Source organism: Fukomys damarensis, unplaced genomic scaffold (genome assembly GCF_012274545.1).
Source record: "Fukomys damarensis isolate Sample0158 unplaced genomic scaffold, DMR_v1.0_HiC HiC_scaffold_16, whole genome shotgun sequence".
Classification (NCBI taxonomy): Eukaryota; Metazoa; Chordata; class Mammalia; order Rodentia; family Bathyergidae; genus Fukomys; species Fukomys damarensis.
Window position 1 is genome coordinate 407,238 of NW_022900928.1, and position 15,081 is coordinate 422,318.

The 15,081-nt window shown below is 54.7% G+C and overlaps 2 protein-coding genes across 3 annotated transcripts in view; both read left to right on the plus strand.

Annotated features, from left to right (window-relative positions):
• Positions 1-7,035: 7,035 nt before the first annotated feature.
• LOC117286382 lies at positions 7,036-9,363 on the plus strand. Its single transcript, XM_033764761.1, has 3 exons — positions 7,036-7,055; positions 8,424-8,717; positions 8,960-9,363. The coding sequence occupies exons 1-3, from the start codon at positions 7,036-7,038 to the stop codon at positions 9,336-9,338; spliced, it is 693 nt and encodes a 230-aa protein (XP_033620652.1). The 3' UTR covers positions 9,339-9,363.
• Positions 7,615-15,081, plus strand: part of Phrf1 (PHD and ring finger domains 1) — a 30,075-nt gene continuing 22,608 nt past the window's right edge. The window contains exons 1-3 of one of the 2 annotated variants that reach the window (XM_010640337.3): positions 7,615-8,463; positions 12,078-12,193; positions 12,774-12,896. In XM_010640337.3, coding sequence (XP_010638639.1) covers positions 12,100-12,193; positions 12,774-12,896 — 217 coding nt within the window. In that variant the 5' untranslated portion in view covers positions 7,615-8,463; positions 12,078-12,099. Of the gene's footprint in view, positions 8,464-9,292; positions 9,364-12,077; positions 12,194-12,773; positions 12,897-15,081 lie in introns of those variants that run through there. The other variant, XM_010640338.3, reaches the window with a different exon arrangement.

Sequence of the window (15,081 nt, forward strand, 5' to 3'; positions counted from 1 at the left end):
ACATAACTCAGAACTCACCAGGCCCCAGAGGCCACTACTGCTATTGGAGATGGCAGGCACATGGACAGTGGACTCAGCCTGTGGGTGTGTGTGCTGCCTCCCCTACCTGACCATGAACCTCAATAAACTGCCCATAATGGCTTGAATGTGTCTTGAGGCTGCACTGGGCAGGATCTGCTGGGTCTAGAATTTGAGATTGGGGTGGCACTGGGAAGTACTCCAAGTTACCTGTCAGAAGAGTGCTTCAGGGATCACTGCACAATAGGGTCCAAGACTGCTTTGCCCTCCTGCCCTGGGCAGTCTCCTTTGCAGTCCTCTGCATGCTGGCTCTGCCCTGGCCTGGGTTTCTGTTTGGACCCTTCTCCCATCTGGCTTCCTCTCATCTGGCCTGTGTCTGACCAGCTACAGGAACCTAGGATGCCAGGACAAGCTAGACCCGCCAGGCAGGTTTACTGTCTCCCAGAGAACTTGTGGGGTGGGCCCTGGGCTCCTCAGTCAGGTCCAGGGAGCCCCCCCACCCACCCAGGAGTGAGGAGCATGGCCTCAGGAGGGTGTGGCATGGTGTGAAGAAGGACTGTTTTCCTCTCTCCAAGTTAGTATGAAGCCTTTGCTGTGAGGCAGCAGCTTTGAAATCAGGGCAGGACAGATTCCATAGCTGGGCCACTGTCTTGGTCCTTGGGTTAGCTATGGCCTCTCCCAGGACCCAGATCCTCAGGTGGACTACACGCTCCCAGCTCTGAGGCCTGGGGTTGGAGATCTTGGTGATAAGATCTGGGGCCCTGGTTTAGCCATGGGTGGTACTGGCGGACAGGGGATAGGGTCACCCTAGCTCGGTGGTGGCAAACCTATGGTATGTGTACCGCAGTGGGCTGTTTATCATTGAAAGCTCTAAAAGGTTCATCACTACCCTAGATCATGGGGTCTTTTTGCCGGATTCAAGGATAGGGGATATTTGGGATGGACTCCTGAGCTGGGTCTGGTGTGGGCCACTTCCTCTGGGATAGTTGGCAGGGAACATGGAAGTCCTAAACAGGAGGAGCAAGGAGGCCACCCATGGTTACCAGGGAGAGCTCTTCAGAGGCCAGGGCCACTAGGAGCCCACTGCTATGTGGGGCAAACAGGACTGGGTATTTCCTCAGGGAGGTACAAATGGGGGAGGCTGGGGAGCAGCAGGCTTCCAACCAGGTGTCCACAGCCAGAACGCCCTCTGGACTGCTCCCATTTGCACCTTCTCCTCCCCAAGGCTGCTGCAGCCTAGATCCTCTGGGCGCATGGACCTAGACTGGTGGGCCAGGCACAAGCACACATGGCATGGACCCTCAAGTGCAAAGGCTAGCCGGGGTACACCCTAGGTGGGAGGGCTGGGACCTAGGGACTTACTCCCCTCACCATACTCGCTGACTACACTCAAGAGGTCTGGATGCACTGCTGGGCACTAGTCCTGAACCAGCTAAGGGAACAGGCCAGCAGGGGCCATGACAGGCGCTGCCCAGAGACTCCACCAGAGTTGGTGAGGAGCCCCACACCATGTGCTCCATATCTAAGGTACCATGTTTCCAAGCCAGCGCCCACCACACACGCCTGTGTCCTCCCGAGGGACACCTATTTGTTCTGAAGCCACTGTGCAGGCCCTATTGGGCTCCTGGCCCTGAAAAAAAACTCCCTACTGCCACTGTGCTTAGGTGGGGGCAGGATAGAGTTCTTTTCTGACACAGTTGTTCCAGGTAGAAAGAGTCCCATGTCCCCCCAAAGTTGCCAGAGTGTTTTGGATCACTAAGCAAACCTTCTAGTTGCTTAAAAGTTTGAGTTTTAAATTTTACTTTGAAGAAAATGGTGTGAGCTATGTGAAGTGTGGAGGTGCTGAGATCCCACAGTGCCCTGTAAGGGAGGTCACCTTCCCCGGCAGTGCTGTGATAGGACCCTGCAGGTGTTGGTGTAGGGTACTACTGCCTCCCTTCCCACTGGGCAGTCCAGGAAGAGGACGAGGTCAGGCTGTGCTGTGGACAGTGCTGGAGCCACTCCTGCCCACCATTCCTGCTCATGTCCCGCCCTGAAGTGAGAACCCCAGTTCATTGAGGGTCTCCCACAGAAAGTGACTGCAGGGAGAAGTTCTGCAGGTTCTCAGCCCCAAGGCCACACAACCTCCCCTCACCTGCTGAACCTGCTGTGGTGACAACAAAGGGTTCCTCTAGAGTGCTTGCACCCCCACTACAGAGATGTGCCTCCGTCCAGCCAGGCCTGGGGCTGCTGCAGTGTCCTGGCCTGCCAGGAGCTGTTCTGGGCACACTCCTGGTCCACACTTCCACAGAGGACTCTGGGTGGAACCCTTCCTGGACCCCAGCACGGGCCCACTTTCCTGACTGCCTCAGGGAAGTGACAGAAATGGACAAAAGATAAAGTGGCAGCTGTCTTCCTGTAGGGAATCCCAAGGTGGCCCTCAGGAGGTGGGTCCTGTCGGCAGAAGATCACAACACACGTGCCTCCCACGGGCTTCCCTGGGCATGGTGACCTCGAGGAGGTGGTCCTGAGGGCGTTGCACAGCCTGGCACCTTGGAGCACACAAGAAGAAAGTTCTCTTCAGGAGGGTACCTTGGCCCGGCCTCAGTCCACGTGGGGGGCGGAGGACAGCGGAGTGTCCCCTCACTCCAGCTCCAACTGGCCTGCCCAGGGGAGGCCTCCTCCCGGGCTGCATGGGCCCTCCGCTCCTTGAGGCCCCCCTCCTGCTTGCTAGACCCAGGTCACCGAAGGGCCAAGGGCTCGCGCTGCCCAGGGACAGATCAGCCGCTGTCACACGCACAGTGGGTCGGGAGTAGCGCAGTGTGCGGTGGGCAGGGGCTGCCCTGAGCCTGGAGGGGCGGCCCTGCGGGCTGTGGAGGAGTCGCCTCCCGCCCAGTCCTCTCCAACTTGAGTGTCCAAGCCACGCAGCTCCTGCCCGCCCGATCCCCGCAGCCCAGGAGAAGGGCGGCTTCGAAAATGCGCCCCGCCCGCCAGTCTGGGACCCCGCGCGTCACCTGCGACCCCGGCGCGGGGCTGTCCCCGGTTCTCTGACCAACTTCTGCAGCAACCGCGACTACCCTCGCACCATAGGCGGGCCAGCCCTGTATGCAACCCCGCCCTGTATGCAAAGAACCGCGACGGCAGCCAATGGCGTGCTGAGCAGGGCCCGCCCAGCCACACCGCAGCCAGTGTGCGCCGGCGGGGGGGGCTGTGCACCCCGCCCACCTCCGCGCGGCCCCTAGTGGGCTAGGCCGGCGCGTTCTTTTCTGCACGTCGGCCTGGGGAGGGGCTGCCACCTGCCGGGCGGGGCTTGCTGCATCCCTCCCCCCCCGCGGCCGGGCAGTGGTACGACCTGGACACCCGGCGCGGTGGTATAGCCCACTGCCTAGCCCGGCCGCGCCCTGCCCGCCCAGCTCCGCAGCGCGTGGGTGGGCTCCAGGAGCCGGGTAGTGCCCTGGAGGCTTCGCGTTCCCGGGACGTGCCTTTGCCGCTGCTTTCCCACCTGCGCCTCCGAAGCTGGAGCCTGCGCGGGGGACGTCGCGTCACGCCGGGCTCTCGAGACTCGTCCCTGTCTTGCGAAGTCACCAGCGGGGCACTCAAGGGAGTAGACTGTCGTTTTCCTTAACAAGCCCACCAGTGCCACACAGAGTCTGTGTGGCTGACTGTGTTGGCTGGTCTGTCCCCTCCTCCAGCTCCGACTCCCAGCCCTAATGGCCCAGGTGGTCTTCATCGAGGGGCTTTGGCTCCTCAGAGGGCGGGAGGTTACCTGTCCTTCAGCGCTCCTTAAGAAGCCCTCATAGTTCTTTGTTCCTCCTTTGTATCAACCAGACCCTCCCCTTTCCCCACCCTGACTCTCTGGGGCACGTTACTCTGTGCCAGGCACCTCCAAAGAGCCCCTCTGCCCAAGCAGCATCCTGGTCCCCACAGCCTCAGCCACTACCCTTAGCTGTGCTTTTTGCTGTGCCTAAACCCTGCGTCCAGCATCCACACAGGCTTGGCTGGAGCCTGCTAGCTGCCGCAAACAGCCAAGCAGCTGAGTTCTAGGGTCCCAGGAAGGAGTATGACCTCAGGAGCCTGGAGCCTGGGGATGAAAGCCAAGTGCAGGTGTTGTGGGGTATGGCCATTTGTAGCTGGGGAAGGAGCACAGAGGAGGCAGGATCCATCTCAGTCTGACTGTGGTAAGGACATGAGGGCTCAGCAGGGTCTGGATCATGTGGGATGGGACCTAGGCCTTTGTATGGAACTGCATCCCCAGCCCTCTTAAAATTTATTTATTTTTGGTTTTTTGAGACAGGGTCTTGCTATATAGTTCAGGCTGGCCTTGAACTCACAGCAATTCTCCTGCCCAGCCTCTCAAGAGCTGGAATTATAGGCATGTGCCAACATGTCTGACCCTAGCCCTTTTAAAAAATTTTTTACTTGAGACAGGGTCTTGCCAAGTCACTAAATTGCCCAGGCTAGGTTCAAACTTGCAATCCTCCTGCCTCAGCCTCCTAGAGCCAGGATTACAGGTATGGACCATCAGGCCCAGTTGACGTGGTCTTGGATCGATCTCAAGAACCCCTTGGGATTGTTGGGATCCACGTTGAGGTCAGGGCACAAGTTCAGTGGGAAGGAGTCAGAAACCAGCAGACAGGGAAAGGCTGAGCTCCTGCTTTTCCTGCTGGCATTACTCCATCTGTTTCCAGAGTCCTGTTAATCCAAAATGCAGCCCTTCTCACTCTCTGTAGTTAGTGGCTTGAATGTTGTTCCCCAAAGATAAGTCCATATCCTAACATCCAGGATCTGTGAATGTGACTTTACTGGGGAAAAATGTCTTCTCAGGTGATTTTGTGAAAGGTTTTGAAGTGGGATTATTCTGAATTACTTGGGTAATTATTCTGGGTAGGTTTACATTCAATAACAGTGTTCTTATAAGAGATAGGAGAGGGCTGGGGATTTAGCTCAGTGGTTCCTCCACCTGCTTTTGCAAGTGAAAGGTCCCAAGTTCAATACCCAGTGCCAAAAAAAAAAAAACCCAAACAAGTGATAGGAGAGACAAACATAGAGGGAAGGGCATGATAAGACAGAAGCAGAGATCAGAGTGCTGTGGCCACAAGCCAAGGAATGCGTGGAACTTTCCCCAAGGACTCTGGGAGTGTGGCCATGCCAGCCTTGATAGCAGATTTCTGGCTGCCAGGACTATGTGAGAATAAGTTTCTGTTGTTTTAAGCTACACTTCTTGGGGTCAGAGGACACTCATTTACTGTACTTGCCTTCCCTCCTCTGAGAGTTCATTTTGGCTGGTCTGTCCCCTCCTCCAGCTCTGTAAGCTTCAACTCCCCTCTTCTCACCCCACTGCCCTCTTCCTGTGACCACGCTTCAGCCTCCCTCCTCCATCGTCCCACCTGGCTCTGGGCTCTTGCTGTGGGGATGGTGGAAGATGGGAGGCTGTGTGTGCTGGGCAAGTGGCAAGGGGAGAGGCTGGGCTGTGGGAGCAGTTCTACTCTGCAGGCGCATCCGTGCCTGTCTGGGCCTGCACTAGGCAGGAGCAACGTGTGCCAGCACAGACCCAAGGCTCAGCAGGGCCTCCAGGTGCAGGACTGTGTGAATGGGAGGCAGGTAGGTGTGCACACTGGCAGCAGCAAGTGCAAGGGGCTGCTGGAGTACCTGTCAGTGTACATTGGAGCTGACAGTGTGGATGGTGGGTTATATGTGGGACCTGTCAGAGCCTGCTGGTGTGTGAGGCCATATGTGCTCCACACATGTGAGCAGGCAAAGGGTCATTTTATGTCAGCAGATGTGGGGGGGGTGTCAGTAGGTGTCTACACTCTGGAGAAGCACTACTTATTTTCAGTTTGAGCTCAGTCTGACCCTAGGCAGCTCTTTGGGGTCATTTTGCACACCTGAGGATGGGTAAACTGAACTTCCTTAAGATGCTTACAAAGGAAGTGCCCTTTAGGTCCCATCCTGCATGTGTTTCTTCTGAAACCTCCTCCAGTAGTCCCCAGGTTCAGGTGAAGGGGTGGGTGGGAGGGCCTGGAAACAAGTTGACCATAGGCTATTAGACCTCCTTCTTCCCAGGAGCCCCTGCATCTAACAGTCCTCAGCAGGCAGCAGCATATGCTTCTGCCAATCTCCAACCAGGTAAAGAAGAGAGACGGGTGTCTGGTGCAGGTTAGGGGTGGCACCCCAGTCCCTCATCTCCACCACACTGGACTCCACTGCATACTCTCCCTGTGTTCACCCATTCAATCTTCTCCATGACCCAAGAGGCAGGTGCACTTGTTAACATCTGCACTTTGCAGCCAAAGACACTGTTGCCCAGAGAGGGCAAAGAACTCCTCTGGGCCATACAATTGCCACTCAAGGTGCCTGAGTGATGCTGGATCCATCTATACCATCCAGATCCTGCTGTCTGGCTCATGAAGAGGGGACGTGCTCCAGAGTCCCCCTGTTTGGTACCATCCTTTCTTCCTGATGTTTTACCCATCACAAGCAGCACAAACAGCAGTCCTGACTGGTTTATTCTGTTTCCTCCACTTTCCCTGCCCTTTCCAGGAAAATGATATGGCTGCACCAGTGCCTACTCAGGCTTCTCATGTATTCTCTCTACACTCCCTCAGGCCAGTGCTGCTGTACAGGGCCTAAGCAGACCCCACCTTACTCTCCTGGTGGATACACTTGCTTCCTTTAGTTTCCAGCAACTCTCCTGGTTCTTTTCCAAACCCCTTTTCTGCCCCCATCCCAATTCCTTTTGGTTTCCTTTGAAGATTCCAGACCTCTTCACCTTAAGAGGTCTGGGTTTCAGGAGTTGGTCCCACCTCCGCTACCAGCCCCTCTCTGGTGCAGCCTCTGTCCTTGAACACTTCCTCCAGCTTGTCCCATCCCTGGGGCTCCACTCCCAAACCATTCTCCTGCTTTAATTGGCTCCCATCTTCCCATTCACAGTCCTTTCTGTCCTTGACATTCCCTGGCACCCACATCCAACCACTCAAGTCCTGCCAACCATCTTCCACAACTACTTGCCAGCCACAGTGCTCCACTGGTCCAGCCACTATGTGCACAAAGCGGGTCTGGTGAGCCAGTGCCAGCCCTGCAGGATCCCTGCCACAGCCGCCTGGTCCTCACTTCCTCGTCAACACTTCATCAAGGATGCCCATTACTCAGGCTCCAGACCCTGACCCTGATCCACTCTTTTCTTTTTCTTGCTGGGGAAGGACCCAAGGCTTTGTGCATGTCAGCAAGCGCAAGACCACTGAGCTGCAGTCCTGGCCCAGCCTGCCTTTTTGTTGAATCAAGGATGGCCTTTTCCCGTGCCACGATGATTTGTTTGTTTCTTTCTTTTTGGTTTGGTTTTGTTTTTCGGTATAGAGGATGGAACTCAGGACCTTGAGCTTGCAAGGCAGGCGGTGTGTTTTTGTTTTTGAGACAGTCTTAGGCTGGCCTTGAACTCACTATGTGGCCCAGGTTGGCCTCAAACTCGCAGCGATCGTCCAGTCTCAGCCACCTGAGAGCTAGGGTTACAGGCGTGAGCCACCATGCTTGGCTCATATTGTTGATTTTTAAAAACTTTTTTAAGGGGCCAGGGATTTAGCTCAGTGGCACCGCGCCTGTTCCACAAGCACCAAGGTCCTGAGTTTGATCCCCGGTACCGGGGGTGGGGTCTCACGATGTAGTTCCGGCTGGCCTGGAACTCGCGTTCATCCTACTGAGTCAGCCTCCTCAGTCAGCTGGGATTACAGGTGGTTGCATTTTCCAGTGTTCACGGTTTATTATTTCCTTCTCCCTGTGATGGGCTGGAGAGGACCGGGATTACGGGCTCGTTCTCCTCAGTGCCCCTACCCTCAAAGGACACGCACACAGTGTCTATACTGGCTGTATGCATGCTCCTTGCAGGAAATGCTGGAACAAAGCTGCCCGCCAGGGGAACAACCCAACACTCTCTTCTTGTCTCGGTTTTTTCTCCTAGGCCTGGCGGCGCAGAACTCAAATCCACAGCTGGCTCAACGAGAGGGCGTGGCTGGAGCGGGGTAGAAAGAGGCAGAGGCCAGAGGGCCGGGGTGGGGGTGGTGGGGCGGCTGGAGCGGGATTTCATCTCCTTCGGTCTGCTCCCATTCGCTGTAGGTGGTGGGCGGGTTTCGGACTGCACCTCCTTCTCAGGTGGGGGTGCATCTTGGACCAGCGCGAGGATTTAGAAAGAATTCTTCCAGAATAGTGGTATTCCTGGGAAGAAGCTTTGCATTACGCAGTGTTTTCGAGGTGGAAAGGTCTTTTCCCAGCCCTGGCCACAGGTTCCTCCCCGCCGTGGTTCCAGTGGTTTGTGCCAACGGGAGGGGTGGAGGGTCCCGGAAGTAGGTCCGAGCATTTCCGGGTCGGAGAGCGTGAGGCGGTGGCGGCATCGGTGGCGGCGGCAGGGCCTAATCCCGGTTTCTCTCGGGCTGCAGCTGGATCGCCCAGAGCTCCCGGGAGGCGAGAAGTTCCAGGGTACGTACGGGGGTCCCGAGTCCCCAGCGCTCCATCCTTCGGGCTGCCTGCGGTCGCCTCGCGCTTTGTCTGGAGCTACGGCGGGTTCGGCCTGCCCCGCGCGAGACCGAGGAGAACGGCGGGCCTCGGGCCTCGTCCCAGTTCCTGGTCCCCGCTCCTGGCTGCTGCTCCCACGTCGCCGCGCCTGCATTCACTAGGCTTGGGGGAGCAGCGCGGCTTTTCTGTCTCGAGCTTGGCGTCCGCGCGACGCTCAGGAGCAGAGTCCCCAGCGCTCCATCCTTCGGGCTGCCTGCGGTCGCCTCGCGCTTTGTCTGGAGCTACGGCGGGTTCGGCCTGCCCCGCGCCAGACCGAGGAGAACGGCGGGCCTCTGGCCTCGTCCCAGTTCCTGGTCCCCGCTCCTGGCTGCTGCTCCCACGTCGCCGCGCCTGCATTCACTAGGCTTGGGGGAGCAGCGCGGCTTTTCTGTCTCGAGCTTGGCGTCCGCGCGACGCTCAGGAGCAATTGGCGCGTCTGTGTCTGCGGCGACGTCCGCGCCAGAGAGGTGGAGGAGCTCTCCCCGGCCGCCCAGCAGCGGGGTGGCGAGTCCTCTCCAGGAAGGCTGTACTACAGCGTCACTATGAACTCTCCTTGTTTCTGCAGCACGGAACGCTCATCTATACATGGAGCCACAGCGTGGCCTCTGGTGGCCGGGGCAGGCTTCATGGAGGCGAACCCCTGCCTTGTAACAGTAAAGCACTCACACCTTTCAGTCCCCGGCTTTTCCCAATGGAGAAGCATGGCTCTCTCAGCAGCACTGTGGCTTGGTGTCAAGGCCTGGGCAGCGGGGACCTTGGTGAACACTGGTGTTGACTTCCACGACCGTTTACAGTTGTGAGGTCTCATTTTGTTTCATAGGGCAGGTGAGGAGTGAAGAATAAAGAAGCTGGACTTGCTGCAGTCATGCTCAGTGTCTGAGGGGCACCTAGGATATGGTCCCTCACTTGGAAAGTGCCCAAGCTGTGGCTGCTGGTGGGACCTGGTGGTATAGAGAAGGCTGGTACTGCCAGGTTGTGGTGTTACACCTGCTGCCCTGGAAGTACCTCTGCAAGCAGCCTAGTTTCTTCCTTTTCTCTGGCCACCTGGCCCCCATTGCTGCTGTGGTTGTGTGATGGTTTTGGGAGGGTCGGTATCTGTGAGGCCTTTGGGGTGTTCCTTGCCTGTGGTGTGCAGGTAGGTATACAGGGCCCGCAGGATTTAATCCAGGTGCAGGCCTCAGCATCTGCTCTGAGTCTGTTCCCTTTCTGATCCCTGACAGTTTTCTAAGCAGTCCTTGTGCTTTCCTTTCTGTGGCTCTCCACAGTGCATCTGTTAAGGGAGAAGCCAGGGGTTGAGTGTTCATATTTTGTGTTTGTGAAACATGTTCATAGCCCGGTGTGGTGGTATACACTCATAGTTCCAGCGCTCTGGTGGCTGAGGCAGGAGGATTGCTGTGAGTGAGTTTACAACCAGCCTGAGTTATAGTGAATTTAAGGCCATCCTGAACTATTAAGTGAGACCCTATCTCAAAAAACAAAAACAAACATCCTAATAATGAGGATTTTTGTCCAGCTCTGCCCTGTCTTTTTTAGGTGGTGTTTTTGTTTTGTTTTGTTGGCACTGGGGATCCAACTCAGGACTTTATGCTTTCAAGGCAGGGGCAGTGCCATTGAGCTACATCCCCAGTTCTTACCAGTTACATATCCTCGTTCTTGGTGAATCCCTGTGCGTCTTCAGTCCATCCTCCTTGTCCTGCAGAAGTCATGGCACATAGACACTGGGGAGCAGGAGCCCCAGATGACATGGGGTTCAGTTAGGAGGGAGGATGGTCACAGCTCTGGCCAGAGAGTACAGATTCTTTTAGAGAGCGGAGAGTGGCTGTTTCATCTCATTGTGCCCCACAAGAAAGGTGCCCCCTCCTGGATGGTCCGTGGCACTGTCTCCTGGATTTCCTCCTAGAGTTAGTGTTTCCAGCAAGGGTCAATGGCCGGGACTCAAGGCCAAGTGCCAGGTGAGTTCACCAAGTAACAGGGTATAGGCTCCTTTTTTTTTTTTTTTTTTTTTTTTTTTTTTTTTTTTTTTTTGGGGCTGGGGATAGAACTCGGGTCCTTGCACTTGCGAGGCAGGTGCTGGAACCACTGAGCTAAATCCCCAGCCCTAGGGCTCTTCATTGAGTGGGGATTTGTGGGCAATTATCTTTTTTTTTTTTTTTTGGTACCAGGGATTGAACTCCCATCCTTGCACTTGTAAGTCAGGCAGCGGCACTACTGAGCTACATCCCCAGCCCTGTGGTCAGTTATCTTAATCTTTAAGCAGCAGGTAGAGGAAAAGTTAGTGATTGGGCAGAAGTACTTTCCAGTTTATTTTTTCCCAGTAGTAGCAATGTTCTGCCATTGGCTGTTTCCTCGAGTTAACATACCTTCAGAATTAAGAAGACATCAGCCAAACCCTGGGGCTTTGCAATGCTTTGTGTGTGTCGTCCCCCCACCCCGCCTGGGGTGGGGCCATCCTGTCTCTAAGTTGGCCCTGACTCCATCTGAGAATGGTGCTCTTAGGAGGTTGCAGACTTCCCCAGCTGCACAGGACATCCCTGAGGTGTAGGAGAAAAGCAACACTGTAGGTGCAGCATCCAGGAAGAAGGCTCCAAATTGGAGGCTGGGCTGGGTGAGGAGCACATGTTGCCATGGATGGGCTTCATTGTGCCTTAACAAATTCCTAGGTAAGTTCCTCATGAGAGGTGCTTCCTCTGCAGGCCACCTGGAAAGGTGGTAGCAGTGCTTAGTCTGTGGCCTTCATGTAGACAAAGCAGGGTTGTATGGAGCAGCATTCTGAGGCTGTTGATACAGGTGGTCCATGTTGTCCTTTTGGCAGCCTGCAGAAAGGCCCAGCAGGGTTCCCCACTGATGAATGACAAGAGTCCCAGCCCAGTGTCTGCCCCTTCTGTCCTCCAACCTAGGCATCATGGGGCTCCACAGGCAGACAATGGATAGGGCGTAGGAGCCTCAGCTGGGCCTCACAGGCTGAGAGCCATCAGCCAGCCTGAGTCAAAAGTGACATGCAGACAGTGTCAGTGTGATTAATACCTGGGCCCTTCTGGTGGCTGGTGTTCAGTTGAGAAGCACTTCTCTTCCTCAACTCAGGATGAGTTCTTTTTTTCTTTTTATTTGTTTTGAGACAGAGTCTTGCTATGTAGTTCAGACTGTCCTGGAACACTATTTAGTCAGGCTGCCCTTGAACTTAGAGCAATCCTCCTGCCTCAGCCTCCCAAATGCTGGGGGTTTGCAGGCCAGCACCACTACACCTAGCAGGATGAGTTCTTTTTGTTCATTCCTCGAGTGTGTGCCTCAGGAGCCTTGCACAAAGGCATCACCAGTTGTCAGGAGCTGGACTCTGGCTTTGCATGTGTCTATGTGGATAAGTGTCCGTATCTTCCTCTGTATGGTTGGCATTGCACTGTGTGTGTTGTCGCACAGCTTGACCACTCCTTGCACAAAAATGTTCATGACACCGGGGATGTGACATGGGAGAGACTCTCATTCTTTGAGGAGCTCTGCAACTTGGTGCAATTTAGGAATTACTTGGCTCTGTTCTCTCTCAGGGCTGAACTCCAATGTGCAGCAATGGATGATGATAACCTGGATGAGCTCGTGGCCCAAAGCCCAGAGCCAGATGGATGCCCCTGTGTTGGCCCTGCAGACCTGGCCAGCAGTTCTGGTGAGCTGTCCCAGCGCTGGGAGGGGTCCCTGGAGGAGCAGGGGCACTGTGTTTTTTGCAGTCCATTTGCCACCCTTGAAAGATGTGGCCAGTCAGTTTTCAGGGTTTCAACCTTTCAGAAAACTCTTTGGTTTTAAGTTGTAGAAGTATAGTACATTCATTCTTTTTTCTTTTTTTTCTATTTTTGGTGGTACTAGGGATCAAACTCAGGACCTTGTACTTGCAAGACAGGCGCAATACCACTGAGTTAAATCCCCAGCCCTACATTCATTCTTTTTATGTTTTGGTTTGTTTTTTGTTATTTTGAGATGGGGTTTTGCTATTTTACCCAGGTTGGCCTTGAAATCCTGGATTCAAGCGATCTTGCTTCCTCTGTCTCCCAAGTAGCTGAGAACATAAGCAACTGCCACTCTGCATAGGTTTTTGTCTTATTTTTAATTGCAGGCAACAAACATTCGCAATAAAAACTGTCCCCTTTTCAGCGCTACCATACCAGCCCTGGGCAATGTGGTAGTCCTTTGTCAGGGCTCTTAGTTGTGACACTGTGCCTGGGGCCTGTGCTTTTATCATGGTGGTCTAGAAGAGAACAGCGATGGTCACAGCGGGGACTCTGAGGATGACACGGGCAGTGAGCATGGAGAGGACACAGACGGAGAGGACATGGAGGGGTCGTCGGAGGAGGAAGATCCAGAAGACAGATCTGGTAAGATTTCTGGACTCATATGTGTCTGTGTTCGATCTTCACAGCCACCTGACTGTTGTGGGACAGCCATGGAGAGCCCGCTGCCTACTGGCCACACCCTGGCTGCTGTCTTCTGTCCACAACTGCACTGGGATGGTGGCTCAGCTCTGGCATTTGAAAAAGTTTCATAGGTCTCTCTGCTGGTGGAAACAGAAAATGGAAATATCTAAGAACATCAAATAGCTGGGAGTGGGAAAGGTGATGAGCCTTGAATTTCTGGTGAGCAGAGGTCTTGGGAGCCCTTGACCTATCCCTGTGGTACCCAGCTGCTATCCTCTTCAGGTGCCAAGCAGGCAGCCTGCCGAGGGTCACATGGCCAGAGACAGCTAGCCTGGGCACAAGGCACATCAGCAGATCCCTCTGTAGCTTGGCCTCTGCTTTCTCTGTCTAGAACTGAGAGAGCGGTGAGCAGTATAGCTTTATTAGAAAATTCCCAACTTTTAGTGTGGTTGAGGTTTATGCCTATAAACTCCTCCAGGGAGCAATACTGGAAGGGGAAGTCTACTCTGGCTCACCGGGGTGCTTTCTCCCTACTAGTGACCACCCTACCCTATAGGGCCCTTGAGCAGTTTCTCCTAACCTGGCTCCACAGCATCCACCTTCCTGTCTAGAAGTTCAGCTCCCACTGTCTTCCTCTGATGTTATCCTTGGACCAGGAAATCATGCTCCTAAGCACCTCCTGTGGCCTCTGGATATCACTGTTAGAATGTCCCAGAAGGGTGACCTTTATGTTTGGGACAGTGCTCACAAATGACTGGCGTTGGTCATGTGGGCCATCAGCTTGGTATGTTCAACACTTCTACTTGCAGGGTTTAGGTTGTTTTGGTAATGGGGATCGAACTTGGGACCTTCTGCTTGTGAGGCAGGCCGCAGCCACTGAACTAAATCCCCAGCCCCTGGGTTTAGGTTTTGAGTCTGTTTTGAATTCAGGGTCACTGATGTGGCTCCTGGCCTTGTCCTAGCATTGTCTTGTCACAGCAGGTCTTGGCATGCGTGCTAGCACTGCCAGAGCTAAGGGCAGAGATGAGAGATGCTGTCTTCCTCTGTCCATTCTCAGAGGTTTTGAGGGCCTTGTTGGATGCCTAATCTGAGGGCTGGAATCAAGATGGGACTGCCCAGTCAGGTTGCTTGTCCTAGGTCTCATCTGTTGTAGAACAACAGTCGGGATGCACAGTGACAGATGTCAGAGGCTGCGGGTCCAGCAAGGGAGAACTCAGGGCTCCGGAAGTAAGGAAAAGCTTCTAGAGAAGGGCACATCTAGGCTGCAGCCTGAAGGACAGGCATTGGCTAGGTGATGGTGGCCACAGTGTCAGAGGTGGAGTGTCCTTGAGGCACAGGTGGTGCAGAGACCCAGAGTCTCAGCAAGGCGAAGGAGGAGGGAGGTGGAAGGCACAGGGAGGGAGGTCTCTGCACTTGGTTCCTCCAGTGTTAGTACCTCGGCAACTGGTTAAGACGCAGCACATGTTGGAGAGGAATTTCTCAAAGGGCCTCTCTGCTGCATTTCCTGCTCTAGATCTCCTTCCAGAGCCCATGTGCTTTACTGTTTCTGCTGTGTTCCCAACTTGAGAAGATTTCTCAGTTCTTTCCTTGAGCATTCTCACTTCTGCTATCACATCTCCAGCCCTGGGCAGTAGGAGTTAATGCTCTGTTTGTTCTTTGTGCCTAGTGCTCTGCTTGATCTCCTTTCAGAGTGGTTACCTTGCGCGGTCTGCTTTCCGTGGGGACTTTGCTGTTGGCTGCTGCAGGCTGCCTTGCTGGGGCCAGCTTTCCTTGGCGCGGGCCTTGCTTGTCTAGGGTGGAGCAGGACACCTGCTCAGACCTTGCTCACTTGTCCTCCTCTGCCACTTACACTCTGCTTAGAGTCCTTGTCCTTCCAAGTACTGAAGGCATTTCTCTGTGGCCGTGGCACTGCCTGGAGTTCAAGGCGGTGGTCTGCCTTCCAGGTGCCATAGGAAGAATCAGGTCACTTGGTGTCCACTGTACTCTGTAGGCCCTTCCTTAGCTAGGCTGGAAAGCACAGTGAGTTGCCATTCTGCCACCTGCTTGCCGTCTTCAGAGTTCTGTGGCTGTCTCTCACATTAGTTTCTTTGGGATGGTGTTTTCTTTTGTTTTGTTTTGTTTTTTTTGTTTTTTTTTTTTTTTTTTT